This window comes from Bubalus kerabau, chromosome 22 (assembly GCF_029407905.1).
Source record: "Bubalus kerabau isolate K-KA32 ecotype Philippines breed swamp buffalo chromosome 22, PCC_UOA_SB_1v2, whole genome shotgun sequence".
NCBI classification, from domain to species: Eukaryota; Metazoa; Chordata; class Mammalia; order Artiodactyla; family Bovidae; genus Bubalus; species Bubalus kerabau.
In genome coordinates, this window is record NC_073645.1 from 8048715 (window position 1) to 8074430 (window position 25716).

Below are 25716 nucleotides of genomic sequence, written 5' to 3' on the forward strand. Positions count from 1 at the left end.
TGCTTCCTCAGTGTTTGTAAAGGTGGATGTACATCTGTTTATATGCTGTTCAAAATACATCATATTCCATCCTAAGCTTTATGAATATTAATTGATTTTTGTGTCCCTCGCTCATAATGCAGCCAAGTCTCTTGTTTTCCTTCCTTTCCTTACCAGCCATTTGGTGCATAGTTATGTAACATTTTATGGTTTCTAAGATTTATTCCAATTTGTGTGAGGAACAATGAGATAGAGCTATGTAGTACAAAATGCACAGTATTTGATAATGAGATGTCATAATTTCTATTTCAATTAATTGAGTTTTAGATTATATTATTCTCATAACACTCCTTTGAAGAATAGCCACTCAAAATTTACTTATTTTATTTAATGCAAAGTTATTTAATATGACTTAAAATTTCCAATTGCAAAAGGCTTATTATTGCATCAACAATTCTATTATCATTTAGAGGTTGTATTCTAATATTTAAGAGCCCTTTGCAGTTGCCTTACAGTTACTAAACTTTCACTTCTGTTTGGGGTTTGGAGTATGTTTAGTTTTAAACCTCAGTTGCTTGCATTAATTTATTCTAACATGAATTAATCCCTCAAATATTTATTAAGTAATTTTATGTAGGCATTATACTAAGAATTGAGGCACAGATTGTTATTTTTTTCATGCTGCTGCTGCTGCTAAGCTGCTTCAGTCGTGTCCAACTCTGTGCGACCCCATAGACGGCAGCCCACCAGGCTCCTCTGTCCATGGGATTCTCCAGGCAAGAACACTGGAGTGGGTTGCCATTTCCTCCTCCAATGCATGAAAGTGAAAAGTCAAAGTGAAGTCGCTCAGTCGTGTCCATCTCCTAGCGACCCCATGGACTGCAGCTTACCAGGCTCCTCCGTCCATGGGATTTTCCATAACTCTAAGCAAATTATAAGCCACAGTTTTCTCATTTGTAGAATGGAACCAATGATATTTATTTATAAGAACATTAGGAGAATTAAATGCAGTAATCTATATCTATCTATATGTGGTGCTTCTATATGTATTATAGGTATATAATATATAGCTTGAATTAAAAAATATACAATCATAAGCTATCACTCAATTATGTTTAATTAAAACTTTTTTAAATTTTAGAGTTCAAAATCTATTAAATAAATGATAATACAGGAAAATTCAGTATTTATGTAATGTAAAATTTCTGTCATAATATAATATTGTTATTGCTACTGATACAAAATAATTTTATGCTCATTTAGAATTAAGAGTATCATTAAACTATTATAAATTTCTTTTCATGGTCTAGACTTTTGTACCACATTATCATTATCTTTTTACTTTTCTCTCTAAAGAAAAAACAATATTTGGTTAGAAGTATGCCATAGTTCTTTAACTGTCCCTTCTAAAAAATTATAACAGAGAGTACTATGTGAATTCCTCTGTTTTTAATTTTGTTTAGGCAGCAGATCCTGATGCTGGAATAAATGGCCAAGTGCACTACAGCTTGGGTAACTTCAACAATCTTTTTCGCATCACATCCAATGGAAGCATTTACACAGCCGTGAAGCTTAACAGAGAAGTCCGGGACTACTATGAACTTGTTGTTGTGGCAACCGATGGAGCAGTACACCCTCGTCATTCAACTCTTACTCTGGCCATCAAGGTTTTGGATATTGATGATAATAGTCCTGTGTTCACCAATTCAACATATACTGTCGTTGTTGAAGAGAACCTGCCAGCTGGGACCACTTTCCTTCAAATAGAGGTATGTGGAAGAAGCAATTGTTTCATGAATTCTGTATAAAATTTGGTATTTGTATGGATCTGAATGGCACCCCACTCCAGTACTCTTGCCTGGAGAATCCCATGGATGGAGGAGCCTGGTAGGCTACAGTCCATGGGGTCGCTAAGAGTCGGACATGACTGAGCGACTTCACTTTCACTTTTCACTTTCATGCATTGGAGAAGGAAATGGCAACCCAGTCCAGTGTTCTTGCCTGGAGAATCCCAAGGAAGGGGAGCCTGTTGGGCTGCTGTCTGTGGGGTCACACAGTACTGGACACGACTGACGCGACTTAGCAGCAGCAGCAGCCAGACTTTAGTAAAATGCACACACACACACACACACACATGCAGTTAAATTTCAAATGAATGATAAGTAAATTTTAATATATGTATTTCTCAAATATTATATACTCTGTTTTATCTAACAAGCTTATTTTAGAGAGAGAAGGGAGAAAAGTTGCCATTGTAAGAAAGTGAATAACACTTCTTACTAGACTTATTATCAATTCACAAAAATAATGAATTTCAAATATTTATTATAACAATTGACAGTACATTAGACTATTTTTAAAAACTTAATAATTCCTCACCTTGTACCTCCAAAGTTACTCAGTATTAAATTTTTATGTGTATTATGTTACACTTATGTTTCTGCTCACACAAATATCAAATAACTATTTACACAGTCTAAATATACATGTATCCAGGTATGTACATATATACACATGTATTGTTGCAATTTAGTCACTAAGTCATGTCTGACTTTTTGTGATTCCATGGACTATAGCCTGCCAGGCTCCTCTATTCATGGAATTTTTCGCACAAGAATATTGGATTAGGTTGCTGTTTCCTTCTCCAGGAATTCCTCCCAAACCAGGGATTGAACCCTTGTCTCTTTATTGACAGATATATTCTTTATCATTGAGCCACCTGGGAAGCCTATATATATGCATACACATATACAAACGTATAGAATCACCCTGTATCTTACAGAAATAGATTGCTATGCTTAATATTTTATAATATTTGTTCACTTTCTATACATAACTGGCATACTTCCAGAAGTTTGTTTCTCCTTTTTATTAGTGTCTTTATATCTAAGCTTCTGTCTTTTAGCTCTCAAATTATTACCAGAAACTCTGGATATTCAGATTCAGTAAGTTAGATTGGCCTAGAAATCTCCATTTAAGCACCAACCCTTTAATTCTGACATAGGTATTCTATGAAGTATATTTTGGAAGAAAAAATATATATATAACTCTTTCTCAAGCTGCAATCTACAACTTGAATTGTGTTAGCATGAATTTCAAGAGCTTGTGTTTTTCCATGATTCAATTTGATATATGTTTATTTAGTTCAGTTCAGTTCAGTCTCAGTCGTGTCTGACTCTTTGCAACCCCATGGACTATAGCCTGCCAGGCTCTGCAGTCCATGGGATTCTCCAGGCAAAATACTGGAGTGGGTTGCCATTTCCTCCTCCAGAGGATCTTGCTGACCCAGGGACTGAACCCGCATTTCTACGTCTCCCACATTGGCAGGTGGGTTCTCTACCACTAGTACAATCTGGGAAGAAACATTACTAAATCTGTAAAAGGCAGATGCTGACCAGGGAGTAGGCTGTTATTTCTTCACTTATTCCTCTATTCATTCATTCAACAAGCTTACTGAATGCCAAGTCCTCTGCTAGAGGCCAAGGATTCAAACATCAACAAGATTTCTTGCCTTCATCGAATTTTCAGTCTGGTATAGCAAGCATACTGCTGCTGCGGCTAAGTCACTTCAGTCGTGTCCGACTCTGCAACCCTGTAGATGACAGCCCATCAGGCTCCCCGTCCCTGGGATTCTCCAGGCCAAGAATACTGGAGTGGGTTGCCATTTCCTTCTCCAATGCATGAAAGTGAAAAGTGAAAATGAAGTGTCTCAGTCGTGCCCGACTCTTAGTGACCCCATGGACTGCAGCCCACCAGGCTCCTCCATCCATGGGATTTTCCAGGCAAGAGTACTAGAGTGGGTTGCCATTGCCTTCTCCGAGAATGTTTTCTTGGGAAAGCTTATTTCTAAGTTGTGAACTGAGGAACAAATAAGAGTTGTTCAAGGGGGAGAAAGAATATTCAAGGCAGTGGAAAAACCTGCTCAAAATCCTGGAGGAGAGGAAAGAGTAAGGGCTAGAAAATATATGTGTCCACACCATGTTAAGAAGATTGGAGTTGATCCAAAATGAAATGGAAAAGAAGAGTTTTTAGGTAGGAAGGTGACATAATAAAATCTGTGCTTTAACAGTGTCTTTCCCATTGTGATGTTGATGATTGTTTGGAGGGGCCACAGCTGAAGTTCACTTAGGTGTTTGCTGTACTGCATATACATTCTAGCAAAACCTGACCTTCCCCACTCTATCTTTGCTCCATTCCTTTTCCTACCAGAGTAGGAATTTCTAATCTCTACTACTGAGTGAAATAATCATCTATAAAGTTTCCAATGAAACCTGCTTTTTCAGTTTTTTGTTTGTTTGTTCTCTGTTTGTGTGTGTATATGTGTGTGTGTGTGTGTGTGTGTTTGTGTGTATTTTGTTTTAATGACTGGGAGATTATTTTTTAGAAATGAGAATTTAAAAAAAAATATTGGAATATAGTTGATTTACAATGTTGTGTTAGTCTGCTATACAGTAAAGTGAATCAGTTACACATATACATATATCCAACTCCTTCTCTGATTCTTTTCCCATGTAGGAGATTATAGATATTGAGAAGAATTCCCAGTGCTATGCAATAGGTCTTCATTAGTTATTTATTTTATATATAGTAGTGTATATATCGGAGAAGGCGATGGCATCCCACTCCAGTACTCTTGCCCGGAAAATCCCATGCACGGAGGAGCCTGGTGGGCTGCAGTCCATGGGGTCGCTAAGAGTCAGACACGACTGAGTGATTTCACTTTCACTTTTCACTTTCATGCATTGGAGAAGGAAATGGCAACCCAGTCCAGTGTTCTTGCCTGGAGAATCCCAGGGACTGGGGAGCCTGGTGGGCTGCTGTCTATAGGGTCGCACAGAGTCGGACACGCCTGAAGCGACTTAACAGCAGTAGCAGCAGCAGTGTATATATGTCAACCCAATCTCCCAATTTACCCTTTCCCATCCTTTGCGAACTGGTAACAACTATAAGTTTGTTTGCTATATCCACGATTCTATTTCTATTTTGTAAATAAGTTCATTTGTGCCATTCTTTAAAAAATTCCACATATAAGAAGTATATGATATTTGTCTATCTCTAAGTCACTTCCCTCAGCATGACGATCTCTAGGTCCATACACATTTCTCTTTTATTTTGGCATTTTCTTTGAGAACCTCCTATCTGGGGGGTAGGTATTTTGTCTTTATTCATCTTGTGAATATTTAGGATATTATTTTTCATTGTTAAACAATCAACAGAAAATAATAAACAATCATTTACAACAATATTTACTTTTTGCTCTTTTTTATGTTAATTTTTTTAACTTTAAACTTTTTATTTTGTATTGGGATATAGCTGATTAACAATGTTGTGATTCAGATGTCCAGTTTCAGGTGAACAGCAAAAGGCCTCAGCCATAAATATGCATGTGTCCACCCTCCCCTAAATGCCCTCCCATCAAGGCTGGGCACATAACTTTGAGCAGAGTTCCATGTGCTATAGAACAGGTCTTCGTTGGTTATCCATATTAAATATAACAGTGTGTACTTGACCTTCCCAAAGTCCCTAACTACCCCTTCCCCATAGCAACCATAAGTTCACTTACTAAGTTTGTGAGTCTCTTTCTGTTTTGTAAGTTCATTTGTATCATTTCTTTTTAGATTTCACATAAAAGGGATGACAATATTTCTTTACTGTGGTATGATTCCGTTGATCAGTGATATTTCAGATAAAATAGATATAGTAACAAGACCAACAATGACAAAATCTCTTGAGTCTCGGTATTTGACTTGATTTCTTTCTTTCTCTCCCTCTCCCTCTATCTGGTAAGTTACTTTAAAAAATAGTTATCTCTGAAACATAACTTTTGATCATCATTCATTTCATGTTGTTCTAGGTACTGACACATGACCTTCATCAGTCTTGCATTTCTTTATTTTGAAAATGACAGTGATATAAACATTCTTCTCCTTAACGTGTTACAGGCCAAAGATGTTGACCTCGGAGCAAATGTGTCTTATCGGATAAGAAGTCCAGAAGTGAAGCACTTTTTTGCACTACATCCATTTACAGGAGAACTTTCCCTTTTAAGGAGTTTGGACTATGAGTCGTTTCCGGACCAGGAAGCAAGTGTCACTTTTCTAGTGGAGGCCTTCGATATTTATGGAACCATGCCACCTGGCATCGCTGCTGTCACAGTGCTCGTGAAGGTAAGGGATGTAGAGGACTTCCGGCCGCCTACTTTGTTTTCTCTACCTGTAGTTTCTGTTTTGTTTTGTATTTTATTAATCCATACTGTTGTATAATATTTGGGGGCAGCAATCCATAATTATAAATGGTACTAAAGCCAGAATATAAATTTTAAAATGGAAAGTGTTAACAAAGACTTGAGAAATAACTGAATTATTTAACTACTTATAAAAGATAAATTTGAAAGAACCACTAAATAAGAGCTCAAATACTGTTGCTCCCTAGGTCCACCATTAGCCCTGGGACTTCAATCAAGTCATAATTTCCCTAGATTACACAATAGTCCAAATTCCATTGCACCAGAGATAATAACTTCATCCAAACGCTTCAATTTAAAATAATAAATAAAAAGAGTAAGAGGTCTAAGGCTCTCAGAGCTAGTTTGTTTAGCTTAGTTTGGAACCCAAGATTCTGCAGTGAAATAAGCTTTGGAATAAGATGGAACTGGGGTTAATTTATGGCTCAACACTTTTCAAGTTCTATGACCTTGGGAACTCTCTTAGACTCTCTAGGTTTACCATCTAATTTAATCAAATACCCTGTACCAACTAATTGCCTGGAACATCATCCTCAACCTTTAGGGTTTCTTGTGATTTCTAAAGTATGGGTTTAAAATAAGACATGAGGAAAGATTTATTATTTCTCAAATATTAGTGTATATAGAGGTCATCTGAACTAAATAGTAAAATTTCATGTCCCTCTGCTTCTTCCCAGAAGAACACCTTTCTCAGAAGAGCATCTGAGGCATCAGTATATTTGAAACATACATAGATGATTCTTACACAGGTTGTGTGAGTATCAGACGTTGAAAAATGTACTTTAGTTACAAATATACACACAAATGATCCTCAAATTGCTTTACTAAAGGTGTTAGTGTATAAAAATGACTTCAAATGACCTTTATATCTTTGATGACATAAAAAAGTGCTTTTATAAACATGTTATATATCTTTTTTTGGTCAGGGGAAGAATGTACATATTTGAAACTATGGTATTCACTTATTTTCTCTGGTGCCTTCCCTCTCAAGTTAGATGTGGTTGATAATGGAGAGTTATAATCCATCATAAACTCTAGCTTGGTTGCTGTAATTTCAGCTTAGATATATTTGCTTGAATTTTTTTTTTAATAGAAGTCTTTGGTATCAAAATGAGTCCAAAACTATCATCTGAACAAGCAGCATGTGCACTCAATAAGCCTCATTCTCTATCTGGGACTCACGTCTCTTAAAATGTCTTCCACATTCTCTGACCACCCCTTTATTTTAATACATGGCATTCACTCAAGAAGTCAAAATCAGAAGGTGAGAATTGTTGCTCATTGATGGGCCCTTCTTTCTTCAGAAACAGAAGAGTATTGATCTAATTTTTATTGCCTCAGTTGCTCTCTTATTTAGAGAAGTCAAACAATTTCATTGGTCAAGACTTCCCTACTTATACAGAGTTCCTTCTGGATAATTTTGTACGTTGAAAACAAAACAATATTTAATTCTAGACATTTTTCAGTGACACTTTGTTTTCTTATTCAAGGTTATTTAAGCATGATCAAGTTTGTTGAACATTTCTCCAAATTCAGACTGACATGTACTTTCCTTTCACCTAATCACTCAGGATAAGATTATCACAAAGAGAATTGTAAAACTGTATTGTATACTATTGGGATCTATAGAAGTACCATACTTGTTTGTTTTGAAGGGAAGAGTGAAGTATATTTCTCATTTCCCTACAAATGTAAATCTTTCCCAAGCTTGCAAATTTTCTGCTATCGGTCTGTTTGCTTGCAGTACTGACAAGCTCTTTAGCTGATAACATAATTGCATGGTATTTGCCAAGAGATATTTCTACACAAATTAGTTACCATGGGGAAACCATGTTGAAGCCATCTCTGAAAATGAGCAAAAACATAATTTCTTTTGTAAAGAAAAGGGGAAAAAAGAAAGATTCAGTATTTAATATCTAATCCATCACATTTATTTAAGATTGGAGTGATAATGGAAAAAAATAAATATTTATTTCAAAGGAAAAATATTTTCACAATAGAAGGAAAATTGAATTTTAACACAGACACCTGCAAAGAGCTTTCTTAGTGTCAAATTTCAAGGATCCAAAACAAAACTAATCATGATCATTTGAACAATATGTATATTTGTTACAAAGGCTTTGCAGAATATTGCTGAAACAAGGTCTTTTGGTTGTATATATATTGAATAAAAATTGAACCTGTGACCATAGTGAATTACAGGATATGGGTAAATCTCTGAAAAATAGGAATAAAATTCTAAATAGTTATAAACATAAAATCCAGAGAAAAACATGTCCTTACAAACTGAGTTATAATAATATAATATAGAAAATACATGGAAATAAAAGATCTGTTTTCTATAGTAAGCAAAAAGCTGAATACAAGCCAGAAAGATTGAAATACTTAAATGTATATACAATTCTGGATAGCATTAAAAGGAATTTAATGAACTTTTCCAGGATAAACAGATGACTTAAGTCATTTGCTGATTGTAGTTTTAGATAGAATGTCTTGCACACAAGTAGAAGAGAGAGTGAAGGAGATTCTTCTATGAAGGGAAGAGACTGTATTCACCCCCGTTGTGTTTACCTATAAAAGAAGGTACAGGTATGAGAGTAGGCAGGGACAGATGGAAGGACCAGAAAAGAATGACCATCTACGGGGACTGAAGTTATTAAGAAATTCAGTGAGTCTTGGAATATAAAGCTAGCATGTTCATGTTTCAGAGTGATTTCTTCCTCTGAGAAGGAAATAAATGATCCTATTCCAAAATAATATAGGAAAGAGGATAGATAGAACCTCAATGCCCAGAATAAAGGTGACACCTGCTGAAACATGGGCACCTGGCAGGCAATGAATTGCCTCTGATAGTCTATGGTGACAGTATTAATAGAGCCCTTGTTTTGACTTGGTCAAAAGAGCTGTGACATGAGGGACCAGGAGGTAGTTCAGGATTCAAGCAAATCAGAAACTTAACATTTCAGTGTTTACAACTTCTTTCTCTCTGTTGCTCTGGAGTGAGGAGATTGAGTAAAAGATAACTTCAATGGACCAGCATGGTCTAATAGATTGATCTTCAGATGGCTCCAAAGCTTTGTTCATAGTGATTCTAGTGGAAGTGATGAAATCCCAGCTGAGCTATTTCAAATCCTGACATGATGCTGTGAAAGTGATGCTCTCCATATGCCAGCAAATTTGGAATATAAGCATTGGTCACAGGACTGGAAAAGGTAAGTTTTCAATCCAATCCCAAAGAAAGGCAATGCCAAAGAATGTTCAAACCACCACACAGCTGCACTCATCTCACATGCTAGCAAAGTAATGCTCAAAGTCCTCCAAGCTAGGCTTCAACAGTATGTGAACTTAGAAATTCCAGATGTTCAAGTTGGATTTAGAAAAGGCAGAGGAACCAGAGATCAAATTGCCAACTTCCGTGGGTCATAGAAAAAACAAGAGAATTCCAGGAAAACATCTATTTCTGCTTCATTGACTATGCTAAAGCCTTTGACTATGTGGATCAAAATAAATTGTGGAAAATTCTTAAAAAGATGGAAATACCAGACCACCTTACCTGCCTCCTGAGAAATCTGTATGCTTGTTAAGAAGCAAGAGTTAGAACCAGACATGGAAAAACAGAGTGGTTCAAAACTGGGAAAGGTGTACATCAAGGCAGTATATATCACTCTGCTTATTTAATTTACATGTAAAGTACATCATGTGAAATGCCAGGTTGGATGAAGCACAATCTGAAATCAAAATTGCCAGGAGAAATATCAATAACCTCAGATACGCAGATGACACCACCCTCATGGCAGCAAGTGAAGAGGAACTAAAGAGCCTCCTGGTGAAAGTTAAAGAGCAGAGTGAAAAATCTGGCTTAAAACTCAACATTCAAAAAACTAACAGCATGATATCTGGTCCCATCATTTCATGGCAAATAAATGTAGAAACAATGGAAACAGTGACAGACTTTGTTTTCTTGGGCTCCAAAATCACTGCAGATGGTGACTTCAGCCATGAAATTAAAAGATGCTTGCTCCTTGGAAGAAAAGCTATGACCAACTAGACAGCATATTAAAAAGCAGAGACATTACTTTGCTGAAAATGTCTGTCTAGTCAAAGCTATGGTTTTTCCAGTAGTTATGTATGGATGTGAGAATTGCATTATAAAGAAAACTGAGCACTGAAGAATTAAACTGTAGCGTTGAACTGTAGCATTGAACTGTAGTGTCGAAGAAGACTCTTGTGAGTCCCTTGGACTTCAGGGAGATCAAACCAGTAAACCCTAAAGGAAATCAGTCCTGAATATTCATTGGAAGGACTGACGCTGAAGCTGAAGCTCCAGTACTTTGGCCACCTGATGCGAAGAACTGACTCATTGAAAAAGACCCTGATGCTGGGAAAGATTGAAGGCAGGAGGAGAAGGGGATGATAGATGATGAAATGGTTGGATGGCATCACTGACTCAATGGACATGAGTTTGAGCAAGCTCCAGGAGATGGTGGTGGACAAGGAAGCCTGGCATGCTGCAGTCCATGGAGTTGCAAAGAGTAGGGTACAAATGAGCAACTGAACTGACTGACAGGTGGCTCAGGGGTAAGGAATCTGCCTGCCAATGAAGGAGATGCAAGAGATGCTGGCTTGGGGCGATCCCTACTTCCTACCCTGGAGTAGGAAATGGAACCTACTCCAGTATTCTTGTCTGGAAAATTCCATGGACAGAGGAACCTGGCAGCCTACAGTCCAGGATGTCACAGAATCAGACGCAGCTAAGCACAGCACAGCACATAGTTGATTTGCAGCATTATTAATTTTGGGTTGCAATTATATATATATAATTTTTCTAAATTATAATTTCTAAATTAATTACAGATTATTATAAGATACCAAATATAGTCCCTATGCTATACAGTAAATCCTTGTTGTTTATCTGTTGTATGTACAATGGTGTTTATCTGTTAATTCCATGCTTCTAATTTATCCTTCTTTCTGCCTCCTGATTGGTCATTATTTTTTATGACCTTCTACTATTCCTCTTGAGATTGGTTAGCCTGGATAAAATACCCATTTAAGGACCATGACCTTCACATGTTACCCTCTGTTCTATTCTGTACTATCAGATTCTTAATAGTATATTCTTTCTAATATATATGCACCTCCATGTTTAAAGAATATGAATACACCAAAGAGGGTGTGTCATGGGGCTGAATCAGATAATTTATTAAACTATCTGCCTATTCTGCTGTTGTACACATCTAAAACTGAGATGTAATATATTTCTACTAAAAAACAAAACCACAGGAAACAAAAATTATACAAGCCTAGAGACAAAAATAGTATCTTAAGTAGTAATACAGAGAAGGCAATGGCACCCCACTCCAGTACTCTTGCCTGGAAAATCCCATGGCCGGAGGAGCCTGGTAGGCTACAGTCCATGGGGTCGCTAAGAATCGGACATGACTAAGCAACTTCACTTTGACTTTTCACTTTCATGCATTGGAGAAGGAAATGGCAGCCCACTCCAGTATCCTTGCCTGGAGAATCCCAGGGAAAGAGGAGCCTGTTGGGCTGCCGTCTACGAGGTCGCACAGAGTCGGACACGACTGACGTGACTTAGCAGCAGCAAGTAGTAATAATTCATATATCTATGACTCTCTCTCATAGCTTCCCAAAAGTCACCCACTGATTTCTGGGACTCCCGAGAAAATGAGCAATTTTACCCTTCAGTGCTTATTACATTCTTCCCTGGCTCCCAAGGCAACTGAGACCAGGCTTGCTATTGCCATGCGTCTCCCAGTGTGGGTAACAGATGCTGATAAGCCTTGTCTATACTAGTTACTGCTAAGCAATGTCACTGTTTTCCAATTCCATCGTGACTATCAGCTGCTATCTCTATCCTGATGAATTGGCTGGTACATACTGGGGGCAGGGACGCTCTTGATATGTGAAATCCTCAATACATATTAATACTCTGAAAATTTAAATTCACCAAAGTCATATAGTACTCCAAACACTAATAATCTGTGCCTTCAATCTATTGATGTCTTCACGGTCTTTCATGATCTATTTTATAGAGCACTAGCCCCTCAAGATGGTGTCTTGAGGGGTTTCTGGGTGTCTCATAGACAAAGATTAACGGGGACAAATTAGTTTGGGAAACACCAGTATGTATAAAAAAAAAAGATGTCTGTACTGTAGGCCTTTGTATAGGAGCCTTGACTATTAATATGCTAGTGTATGTTGTGAATATCAAGAAAATAAAATGTCATTTCCCACAAACTATCATGGCATTTCTTTTAATTTGTAAAGTTTCTGATAGAACTAATTTTCTAAAGAGTGCAATTTAGGAAAAACTTTATTAGGTTTTAATGAAAACAACTATTTGTGGGGTTAAATACTGAAAAAGTTGTTGTTTAAAGTATACAAATAAAACTGCTACAATTCTCCTTTTTTTTTAAAAAAAAGGCTTTATAAATAAATTTTTTAAATTATCTTCAGGGAGATAGATTCGAATTATGCAATGTTTAGAAGCTTGCCAGATTGCCAAGATAAAAGTATAGTAACTAGTTAGAAGAGTTCTTAAAACTGTAAAATATTTTTAGAAAGAGATGTTTAAAATTTTATGTGTGGAATTGTAATGAAAATCCTACTCAAGTCATTTTATATATACTTTTCTGATGACTTTTCTAGTTCCCCTTTTTCTCACCTCCAAGTATCAGAATGATGCCTTTAGAATCTGATATGAGAAAAAAAATGTGAGGAAGTGTTACTGGCTCAGTCATGTCTGACTCTTCATGCTTCTCTGTCCATGGGATTTCCCAGGCAAGAATACTGGAGTGGGTTGCCATCCCCTCCTCCAGGGGATCTTCCCAACCCAGGGGATCAAACCTGGGTCTCTTGCATTGCAGGCAAATTCTTTACCATCTGAACCACCAGGGAAGCTCAGGATCTGGCATACCAGAATTAAATATTAGGTCTATCTTTTATTAGCTGGATAATTATGAACAACTTAATTTCTCTAAGCTTCAGCTCCTTATTATAAATTAGAAATAATAATAATAGCTAACATATCTTTTAGACAAACTAACTGAAATGATAAATTTAACACAGTTAGCATAATGTCTGATATACAGTGAAAAATAAACCATACATACACACATACACATATATAATTATGATGCAGTTTTTAGAAAGTCTGAGATAGGGTGGTATGATTAGAATCTTCTCACAGACTCAATCTCAGAATAGACACATATTCTCCCAATTGGTTTGCCTTGGAAATGAACTGAGATCATTCTGTCGTTTTTGAGATTGTACCCAAGTACTGCATTTTGGAGTTTTTTGTTGACCATGAGGGCTACTCCACTTCTTCTAAGGAATCCTTGCCCACAGCAGTAGACATAATGGTCATCTGAATCAAATTCACCCATTCCCATCCATTTTAGTTCACTGATTCCTAAAATGTCAATGTTCACTCTTACTGTCTCCTGTTTGATCACATCCAATTTGACCTAACATTCCAGGTTTCAATGCAATATTGTTCTTTACAGCATCGGACTTTACTTTCACCACCAAACCCATCCACAACTGGGTGTCTTTTCTGCTTTGGCTCAGCCCCTTCCTGCCTTCTGAAGCTATTTCTTCAGTCCTCCCCAGTGGCATATTGGACACCTACTGACCTAGGAAGTTCATCTTTTAGTGTTATATCTTTTTGGCTTTTCATACTGTTCATGAGGTTCTCAAGGCAAGAATACTGAATATACATGCTTATTCTTTGGCCACTATATGCAGAGACCCTGGATGGAAAAGACCCTGATGCTGGGAAAGATTGAGGGCAGGAGGAGAAGGGGACAACAGAGGATGAGATGGTTGGATGGCATTGACTCAGTGGATATGAGTTTGAACTAACTCTGGGAGATGGTGAAAAACGGGGAAGCCTGGCATGCTGTAGTCCATGGGGTCGCAAAGAGACACAACTTAGCGACTGAACAACTCCCAATTGACCACAGTATCATGACTTTGAAAAAATTCAAGAAACTTATCAACTGCCTCCCCCTACATTATCATTCCAGTTCAGAGAAATTAGATGGGAGTGGAATTTTATATTAAATTAGTGGCTTATCAACACTGCACAGTGTTAGTCTCTTCTAATTTAACCATTAATCTTGAAAAACTGTTTTACCTGCCAACATGCATAAGTAATGAGGCAGTTGCTCAGATAACAGGGATACATCCTATGTGAAACTTAAACTCCTTCATATGTTTTCCCATCACATCCTTATACTTCCTCCTTCATAGCATTCATCACACTTGATAATATTTATTTATTTGCTTTCCATACTAAATTGTAAACTCAGTACCAGCAGGCACTTTATCTTTCTTGGTGGTAACCGTATCTACAGCATCTAATGTACTACCTAATACAGGGGAAAGTGAAAGTGAAGTCTCTCAGTCGTGTCTGACTCTTTGCAGTCCCATGGATTGTAGCCTACCAGGCTCCTCCATCCATAGAATTTTCCAGGCAAAAGTACTGGAGTGGGTTGCCATACAGGGGAGCTCCATCAATATTTGTGATACTGAGAACTATAGTGTACACTTTGCTTCTTGTGGCAAGTGTACCATTGATTACCTTATATTGGGAATAATACTATCACCCAAGATTCTAGAAAAGCGTCAAACTTAAAAAGAAAAGAAAAGCAAAACAGTTTTAGGCAGCTAACAAAGAAACTTCCAGTACAGGTTTTTATCCCCACCCTCCCAACCTTGCCAAAAATTGTTGAGATAAGTTTGTGATTTGTGTTTAAGAGAACTCCATGCAAAATAGGAAAGGAAAGATGTGTTTGATTGGAGATGGGGCCTTTTTGACCTTATGTGACAGAATCAAAGGAGAAGGGAGAGGAGCCAAGAAAAAAAAAAAAAAACACAAAGAAACCAAGGGGGCAGAAAATGCAGAAGGCATATAATGTAAGAAACAGCAACAGGAACAACAGAGTGTGTCTGGTACTGGGAAACAGAACTAGTAACAGACAAAGGAAAAAAATCAACTGTGTCCTCTGCCAAGAAAGAGGAGGCATCAGGTTCATAAGCCTTAAAGGATTTCAGAAGCAAGGTAGCCAACGGTTCTAGTGCTAATGCTAGACAGTAAGGGAGGAGTAACAGAAGCCATTCCACCCACTAGCACACACCACCTCACCACCTGATCTCGTTACAGAGTGTGCATAAGAGTTTGAGATGAGGACTGGCATTCTCTGTATTATCATCATTTAACAAAGATGATGGAAGTATCATTGGTTAGTACTCTTCTATCAAGGCAAAGCCTCTTATCTAGAATAATTTTTAACCCATGATTCCAGACATCAAAAATTGTATCATCTCTCTTGTCTTTAAAAAGAGAACCTGCCATTAATTTGTAAGTTCACCAGCAATTTCCTATGTTCCTGTTATACTCATTAGAAAAGGTTGCTTAAAATCTACTCTGTGGTCTGCCAAAGCAGAAATGGCTTCTGTGATTACTTTAACTTGAATTTAGAAAATAAATAAACGTATTTTCTTCCTCTGAGATAGCTGTACATTCAGGTGCGGTTTCAGTTGCTTGATACATGGGAGCTAATTATGCTAACTCATACGACTATTTTTTTCCTAAGAAGAGCAAGGCTTCGTTCTGGCTGAGAACCGTGCAAACATTCAGAATACTCTTTAAAAACATGAAAAGAATTTTTTTGTTCAGAACAACAAAAATTATAATCACAGACAGCAAACTGTTATAGGTCTTAATAAAATTGCTAACGAGGACAGAAAAGGAAATTTTCTTTTTGTCAATCATGCCCTCTAGTGGAAGATTGACAACAGAAAAGAGCTTGCTTTTGAAGAGCGGAGCTTATCCTTAATTTGCCGCATAGTAGAGCATTTGTCGGACACGACTGAGAGACTTCACTTTCACTTTTCACTTTCATGCATTGGAGAAGGAAATGGCAACCCACCCCAGTGTTCTTGCCTGGAGAATCCCAGGGACGGGGGAGCCTGGTGGGCTGCCGTCTATGGGGTCGCACAGAGTCCGACACGACTGAAGAGACAGCAGCAGCAGCAGCAGCAGAGCATTTGTACAGAGGCAGATTTATATACATTTTTCTTCAAGCATCCCTGGAGCATAAATATAATAAACTATTGATTATGCTATTTGGCATTGTGCATTTCAATAAATTCTCTCATCTGAAATAATGCACTGTGCAAGAACTGTGTGCACTGGCTACACAGTTTAGCCATGGTGAAGGATTGTAACCTCAAAATATGTACAGAAAAAAGATATACAGCTACAGTGACAGCATTGATTTATTCTCCATTCTGTCAAAGGCAAGCGGGCGAAGTGCGGGGTACCAATTTACAAACTTGCTTTCTGTATAATCTGTTTATGAAGCCAGATTATAAAAATGTCCGCTGTGTGTTCAGTTAGGAGGTGAGTGACCTGGTGACTATTTTCCAAGACAACAACAAAGAAAAAGATGTTACTGTACTCAGCACTGTTAGCAGCTGTATTGACATAATTAAGAAAAAACATATTTTTCCCCTATAATAGTCGAATTAATCCAAAGCATGCCTGTAACATTAAGATTTTTAATATCTCCTTGGAGAATAGAGAAGAAAATTCATAGGAATGTACTGACTTTATGTGATTTGGGAAACTCATGTACAGAAAAATCACAAGGTTGGATTCCTTTTCTAACCTTCAGAAACTATGATTTAGGGGGCACAAGAGGAGTTCCACCCCTTTGGTTACAAGATTCACTCATTAAAATAGTTAGCACTCTTGAAAAGAGCAGAAGGAAATGTGCGTGCAAAAGTTTTATATATTTACCCCGTGCCTGGAACCTGAAGAGCAATACCTTCCGCTGTCCTCATTATAGAGAACAAGTGCTTCCTAGGTTTATTTACTTGTTCAGATTCTAAAGCTTGTCTTATATAAAGGAAGTCTTCATTGTAGAGGTTGTGAATACTGCATGTCAAAACAGGGAAATGATGTACTTTTTGAAAATTTCTCAGTTTTGCTTGCAGTTCAACCTCTCCAACTTTTACGAGAGTCTGCAGGGTTTTTCAGATATACAACTCAGATGTTAGCTCTACTGTGAAAAGCAAGCTCAATTTGATTGCCATTGTTTATAATACAATTGTCTTGACCTCTTTGCAAAAAAAGGGTGTTTATAATCAGCTAATTTGTATATTTCCAGTTTACATGGTGCAAAAAATTTTTTGTGTCAGAACAAATGCCAAAGACTGTGTAGAATAATCAAGTTAAAAAAGGATGGCCTGGGGAATAAAATAACTAACAAATTTAGTTTTGAGTTCAATCATGTTTGAGTCAGAGTATCCAAAACAATGCAGGGTATAATAATTTTTTTTAAAGTAAATCTGAGAAAGATAAATCCTCCAGGTTAATAATCATTATTTTTAAGAAAAAAGGATTTGCAATTCTCCTTAAAACCTTAAATTTTTGAGAAAAAAAAAATCACCTGGCTCTCAAGAGACCAGATTAATTTGTGGCTTTGCCAAACCAGTAGATTAGTTTAGCAGATGTCACTATGCTATCTTCAGAATCAGTAACTTTACCTGCCAAATGGTAGTTAAGTGACAAATTCAAGAACTTTTTTTTTTTTGAGTCACTTCAGTATCTCCAGTGCCTAGCACTGGGTCATAAAAATGGGAGGAACATCATAAATATCATCTAATGAATAAACATGAATAACTCATATCACTGAATTGTGAAAATTAAAAAGATACATATAAATCACTTTGCAAAAATCTTTAAATAAATTAACATGATTTCTGACTAAGAACATCTAATCCTATGTGTCATTATTGTAGTGTGCTATAGGGAAAACATCTTTTAATCATTTTATGTTTGTAAAAATGTAAAACAGCATCAAAGGATATCTCACAATTTGCATTTGAAATGCTCTAATCATCCTATTATGCTAAATATTAAAGAATTTGCAATTGCAATGGAAACATTAAAGAGCTTTCTTTAAAAGCAACAACAGAAGAATATATATACACATATATATTATATATATATATCTGCAATCTTCTACATCTGTCTCATAGAAAGGTATTCTTTATGAAATGTGTTCCTACTCTTCAAAGTTCAAAACTACATCATACCATTAGAAGCATCTTTAGAGAAAATTTCAGCCATCATTACAATATCTGAAAGCTTTTTCTGGAGGCACATGGATTGTGAGACAGGCTGTTTACTTAAGTGGAATGGGCTTCGGTAGAATGGGGTAGGCACCGTACTCCTTAATATTGTATAGGGACTCTAGTAGTTTCCTCTGGGGTGCCATTCGGAAGTGAGGGTAATGGAATTGAGAGGTTGGGAAGATCCCCTGGAGAAGGAAATGGTAACCCACTCCAGTATGCTTGCCTGGAGAATCCCATGGATGGAAGAGCCTGGTGGGCTATAGTCCACAGGGTCGCAAAGAGTCGGACACGACTGAGTGACTTTAAACAAAACAAAACAAACAAGGCTGACAGTGGCAAATGGGTTGTGTGATATGAAGAGGCAACCTGGTTTAAACTGAGCACTAAATTCTTCATTGTGTCTTAACAGGATATGAACGATTACCCTCCAGTATTTAGTAAACGGATCTACAAAGGAATGGTGGCTCCCGATGCTGTCAAGGGTACACCCATAACGACTGTTTATGCCGAAGACGCAGACCCCCCTGTAAGTTGAAGACATTGATTAATACTCTGAACTAAAGGGAGAAAATTTTAACACTTATAAATGACCCAGTTCCCAAGACAGCACAATGAGTCTGTGTGTTCCACTCTATCCACAGTCTCACATCTGATGCACTCTTGCCTGTTGCGCACACAGGTACAGACCATGTTTCAAAAGATTATTATCAAACTTAGATAATTAAGGATATGGTTTTTGTTTTACCGTGATTCAATATTTAGTATTTGCCAGTTTATCTAATACTAACGATAATATGTAATATATAAAGAATTATCTACATTTGCAATAAGTATAATTCAGTTTCTTTATTTGGAACATCATAGGTTTAGTTTAGCTTAGATAAGTTTTTTTTGTTATAAATTATTTTATTTTATTTTTTAATTTCATTTATTTTTATTTTATTTTTTAACTTTACAATATTGTATTGATAAGTTTTATCCTTTAGTGTTTTCTATCTTATTTACAATTCATTAGCAAACACTAACTCAACATATAACAATATTACATTGAATGTGCTAATTTTGGTAAGCTAAAATTGTCTTGCTTTTAGAACATATTTCATAGATTCTCTTAGATGTCCTAAATTGCCTTTCAAGATAGAGGGTTTCTAATTAAATTATAGCAGAAGTGAGGTAAATTTTCCTTAATATCATTTCTTAATGTATTGAAGATAGCATATAAAACTAATAATACTTGTATAAAAATGCTTTCTAGAAATAACTTGAGAGTATTTTACATATTGATTATTTATTCTCATAATAGTTGGATGATGAAGATTTGAATTTTTTATCTTGGGTGAACTTGTAGTATAAGTCAGTAGCTGATAAATTCTGGAAAAATGTTAAAAGTATTATATAAAACCATTTTAGAAAAGTAAGAAAATAGAAAAAGACCTCAATTTTGTTTAACATATTTTTTTAATTTTTTCTTATTTTTTAACTTTACAATATTGTATTGGTTTTGCCATATAAGTGACTTAAAATTTCTGTTTTGTGTTGCTAATATAAGCACTATTTATGTAATGCTATTTATTTAATAAAATATGAATGGCAGTCATAACATTTTTCAGCTTCAGTTATGACAAGCCATATAGTCTCTTATAACTGTGAGGTCTTAAGAAATAATAATGTTAACATGAAAGCAATGACCTTTCACTCAGAAGTTCCTTTTCTCAAATGTATTAAAATGTCCTTGAAATTGATTTATTGAATCTTGGGAAATATGATAGGCAAAACTTCAGAGCCTTGAACACACCAATAGAGATGGTGAATGTGAAATTGTGGTTTGCCTGTTTAAGTAAGCTGTCAGAGGTACAAAATATTTTAAAATTAGGAATACAGTTCAGTTCAATTCAAGATATGTGTTTGAGCACCAGCTCCATAGTGACCACTGTGCTAACCAGGTTTTGCTGTCTAGAAACTGACAATCTCACAGGGAGAACAGAACTGCACATAGAAACTATAACGCACTATGTAAATGTAGGGGAGGAAGAATTTTCCTTTCTTCCCCTCCAAGTTTTTTGGCTGATCTAATAATTAAATTGGCATAAGACAGATTAGCAAGAGGAAAACAAATTTAAATTTGTACATACAGGAGCTCATAAAAATATAATGCTTGAAGAAGTGACTATAGCAGACAGCTTTTATTTTTTAGACCAAGTACTAATACATCTGTGAAGAACTGACAAGATGACGGGTTTGGGCTTGGTGTAGTCATTTAGTAAAGAAGTAATGAGATTTGCTTATATGGCCTTGTCATCCTTGAATTCCCTGTATCTGGCAGTAAGGTTTTCTCATCCTCTTGGTATTGAGAGGATACCTTTCACACCGGAGATTTATGTTCTGCTTTCAGGGAGACAAAAGAGTAGACGTGTCCTTCTTACACTGACTGTCTCTTAAGTAACTTTAATTCAAAATAATCAACATGCCTAAGTGACATATTTTGAGCAAAGTGCCCTGAACCCTCTCATAAGCAAATACAGCATCTTAAAATACTCATATTTCTAAGAAATTTTCATTAGCACAGAATTTAAGATAGTATTAAGTTTCCTGACATTAATGATGAGATTCTAAAAGTAGGCCTGCTGCTCACCTATGTGGGACAGTCTTATTGTGGGTGGCAAAATCCCTGTTTCACTTTTGTCACTTGTGACCTTGCAGTGACTTTCAGTCACTGTGCTGATGTGAAAGAAGCTGTCTTGTTCTGTCGTCTGCTTTCTAGATAAGTCATATTACTTATATAAAATATTTACATAGAGAGAAGTTCTCCTTTTCACTTCCTAAAACCTGTTTATGGAAATTTACCAGACTCAACTGCCATATTAAAGAAGCTCTTAGGCTTGTATTCCCAATAGTATTTTTTTTTAACTTTTAATATATAATGCTGTCTTCTCAGTAGATGAAAGATGGATGCCAGTCGTCCAACTGGAATACTGAGCATGTGTCTTTCAGTTAGCAAATGTACTATTTTATGAGATTGAGTTTTGATCCTAGAAACACTTTCAGCTATTGGCATAACTAGTATTCAGCATTGAATTTTCCATCATTGCTACAAATGGTGTCCCTTAAATTAGTATAATTACAATTTGGCTGTACCTACAACAATCTGAAATAAAAGCTAATTCCATGAAATTTTTTAGAAAATATCAATATAAATTATACAACTTTCAAAATGCTATGATTGATTTTCACTTTTATTATTTTATATCAGTGCCATAAATACAGAATAAGTATTTTTCAGATGGACTTGCCAAGCATTTTTATTCTGTTAGTGTTATAAATATTTATTCACTAAAAGAAGACAGTTTCAGTTTCATATCTGTCTGGGCTCTTAAATCAGTTTCACTACTTAGGGCTGTGAGTAGCTATAGGTAACACTATGTTTATTTAATGATCTCTCTTCCAAATAAGAAGGTAAGGTCCTTGAGGGCAAGAATCAAAACTTAATCCAATTTGTTTTTTTCCCCACAGTTAACCACGTTTGGTACTTAGTAGAAACATTTGTTGAATAAATAATCAGTTATTTCTATGTTCTTCAGAATTGACAAAATGTGCCAGATCTTCAGAAATTTAGTTATTTGTGAACTTGGACAAATCGCTTCTTGTCTCCAGGCCCAAGTATGGCCATTTGAGGTCTGTGAGAATTAAGTGAAGAAAGGCAAATATAATGCTTAGTGCTGCTTCTGCCCTCTCATATAAGTAGGTATTGTTACAATTCTGCAATGATAATTTGCATCTCTAGAGGTTGGCAAGGCATCATGTTTCTTGTGAATGAAATGAGAATCACCCATTTTAACTAGAAAATAGCAACTGTAAAATCTTTTGAAGTATCAGATGGAGAAATGGGTAAGATCTTAAAGCCAGAGAGAGCATTGCTGTTGAATATAAATTAAGAATTATAAAATGCATGTTGTACAAGCCTAAAGTGATCTAGAGAGGAAAAAAAGTTTTCTAGGATTTTTTTTTTCCCTTGAATTAAAATTGTTAAGACTTTTATTTTCTGTCTTGCTTTTGTGACAGCTTTGACATTATGTAGTTCACCAGAGACGTGTGTGGTGACTGACTGATCATTTGGATATTAAAAATTGCCAACCTTTTCTTTGTGCTCACCAGAGACTTCTCATTCTGAACTGTCACAAGACAAAATTCCAAGTGTAGTTTCCGTTTACATATTTTTATCCTTTCCGAAGCTGTGGGCCAAACCACATGATAACAAGAGTTCTCTTTGTGGGCAGGGTAAATGTCTCACAGTATAGTGTCCTTCATTATCAAGTGGAAACAGAAAAATATGAATAAATACATTTTGTTCATTTCCAAGAAGTGCTAATCTTTTCATTGTTGTGTCAATTCTTTCCTTTTCATTGTTGTGTCAATTCTTTCCTTTTAATACATCTGAGGAATTTATAACATTCTTGTTTAAAGTAAATCAGTATTTGGATCATGTTTAATAGTAGCAATTTTGACAAACTTTCTTATTTGCATATAGTCATGTGAAAAATATTTATATATTGAAGACTTCTCTTTTAGGTTTTGACATCAATTTATAAAGTTAATATGCTTCTTGAAAAGCAATCTTGTAGTTCTCAATAGCAACCGGCTTTAATCAGTGAGTGTTCTCACTTCACTTTTCTTTTTTCAGAAGGTATTTTTATAAAGGGATAATAATTGCATCTGTGAGGCAAATTTTTCCTTTCTGCTGAGATTTTGAGGGCTATATTATCCTTTCAGAGTTCAGACAAGCTACCTGAGAAATTATTTTTAAAGTGATTTCACGGGTGGCTTTAACATCCTTTTCAATCATTTGAGGACACTTTTGTTGATCTCTACAGAGTAAAAAAGATGGTCAGGTCAGTTTTTCTTTTCTATGATGTGTGACTTAGAATGTCATCATGTCACCCAATAATGCCAGGTAATTATGGTGATCTTCTCCAAATGCTTAACCCTCCACATAATCATTCTGTTGCAATCTATTAGCAGAGAGCAAACAGTAAAATGAAAACAGCAACTGTCTTTATCCATGATTTGCTGCTTGCTGGCTTTGTGTGCAGTAGTTCAAACTATTCAAGGCTAGGAGTGTTATAAGACTGTATTTTTATCACCAGATGATACGGCTCTTCTGCATCATTTTCCATTTTATCTCTGCAGATCTGTTTGTCCTCACTCACCACATACTGGTTTGTGTTGTTTTGCTCTATTGATTTAGGTTATTGCTAGCAATGTAGTGGAAACTCTGGTTTTAAAGATCAGTGCTTACTAACTACACTTGCTGACCCTGGAGCATGTCAGGGGAATGTACACAGCTCAGTGGGATTTTTTCCTTCAGAGAAAAGCTGTAAGGGAAATAATCAAGAACTATTTTCACAATGCATGTCAGCTTGTGAAAATTGAGAGGAGGTAGCCTAGCCTGAGTCCCTTTGGTCTCACATACTTAATTGGAAAAAAACTCATACAATGAAACAGTTGGGACTTGATCTTTAGAATGACAATGGGTTATAATTAGATTTTAAGCTGTAAATGAATACAAAGGCAAAGGTTTATTAGACAGTTTATACATGATTAAAGTCTTGCTGTTGTTCTTCAGTCACTGTTTTGTCTGACGCTTTGTGACCCCATAGACTGCAGCATGCAAGGATTCCCTGTCCTTCACTGTCTCTTGGCGCTTACTCAAATTCCTGTCAATTGAGTCAATGATGTCATCCCACCGTCTCATCCTCTGTTGCCCTCTTCTCCTCCTGCCCTCAGTATTTTCCAGCATCAGAGTCTTTTTCAATGAGTCAGCTCTTTGCATCAGGTGACCAAACTATCAGAGCTTCAGCATCAGACCTTCATATGCATATTCAGAGTTGATTTCCTTTAGGATTGATTGATTTGATCTCTTTGCAATCCAAGGGACTCTCAAGAGTCTTCTCCAGCACCACAGTTCAAAAGCATCAATTCTTCAGCACTCAGTCTTCTTTACGGTCCAACTCTCACATCAGTACAAGACTACAGGAAAAACCATAGCTTTGACTACATGCTGCTGCTGCTGCTGCTAAGTTGCTTCAGTCGTGTCTGACTCTATGCGACCCCATAGATGGCAGCCCACCAGGCTTCCCCGTCCCTGGGGTTCTCCAGGCAAGAACACTGGAGTGGGTTGCCATTTCCTTCTCCAATGCATCAAAGTGAAAAGTCAAAGTGAAGTCACTCAGTCGTGTCCGACTCTAGCGACCCCATGGACTGCATGGGATTTTCCATGCAAGAGTACTGGAGTGGGGTGCCATTGCCTTCTCCCTTTGACTACATAGACTTAGCAAAATGATGTCTCTGTTTTTTAATACTGTCTAGGTTTAATACTGTCATATCTTTTCTTCCAAGGAGCAAGCATTTTTAATTTTGTGGCTGTAGTCACCATCCACAGTGATTTTGGAGCCCAAGAAAATAAAATTTGCCACTGTTTCCATTTTTTCCCCCATCTATTTGTCATGAAGTGATGGGATGGGTTGCCATGATCTTATTTTTTTAATGTTGTGTTTTAATCCAGCATTTTCATTTTCCTCTTTCACCCTCATCAAAAGGCTCTTTAGTTCCTCTTTGATTTCTCAATAGAGTGGTATCATCTGCATATCCATTAATGTCTAGAAAAGACTTATCTAAGTGTGTTAAGGCTCTGTCATTTTCTTCTGCCTTGTGCCTTTTAGTTTCAAGAACAATTATATTCTTAACTTTACTTGAGGTCAATATTAGATTTAACTGCTTTGATTGCAAATATTTTTCTTCTAATCAAGAAACTACCATGCATACTAGGGCAAATAGGACATTTTTCTTTTGTTATAAGTAGTAATATCTATAAAATTATGGGTTTTTTAGCCTGTACAGAAGTATCATCTTTTTTTTTTTTTTTTTTGTGAGAATAAACCTCAGGGGGTTAGGATCCCAATACACTGCAACAAAGGAGGTTCCCAAGGAAATTGAGAGAACTATATCAAGCTCTCCGGAGAAGGCAATGGCACCCCACTCCAGTACTTTTGCCTGGAAAATCCCATGGATGGAGGAGCCTGGTAGGCTGCGAGTAGGCTGCCTGAGAGTCGGACTCGACTGAGCGACTTCACTTTCACTTTTCACTTTGATGCATTGGAGAAGGAAATGGCAGCCCACTCCAGTGTTCTTGCCTGGAGAATCCCAGGGACTGGGGAGCCTGGTGGGCTTCTGTCTATGGGGTCGCACAGAGTTGGACACAACTGAAGCGACTTAGCAGCAGCATATCAAGCTCTCATGATCTCCTGGAGTAGGAAATGGCAACC

The 25716-nt window shown here is 36.6% G+C and overlaps 1 protein-coding gene across 1 annotated transcript in view; it reads left to right on the forward strand.

The window, feature by feature from the left end:
* PCDH15 (protocadherin related 15) overlaps window positions 1–25716 on the forward strand; it is a 1792715-nt gene that overhangs the window by 1539758 nt on the left and 227241 nt on the right. The window contains exons 23-25 of the mRNA XM_055560763.1: window positions 1443–1748; window positions 5922–6146; window positions 18807–18923. Coding sequence (XP_055416738.1) covers window positions 1443–1748; window positions 5922–6146; window positions 18807–18923 — 648 coding nt within the window. The remainder of the gene's footprint in view (window positions 1–1442; window positions 1749–5921; window positions 6147–18806; window positions 18924–25716) is intronic.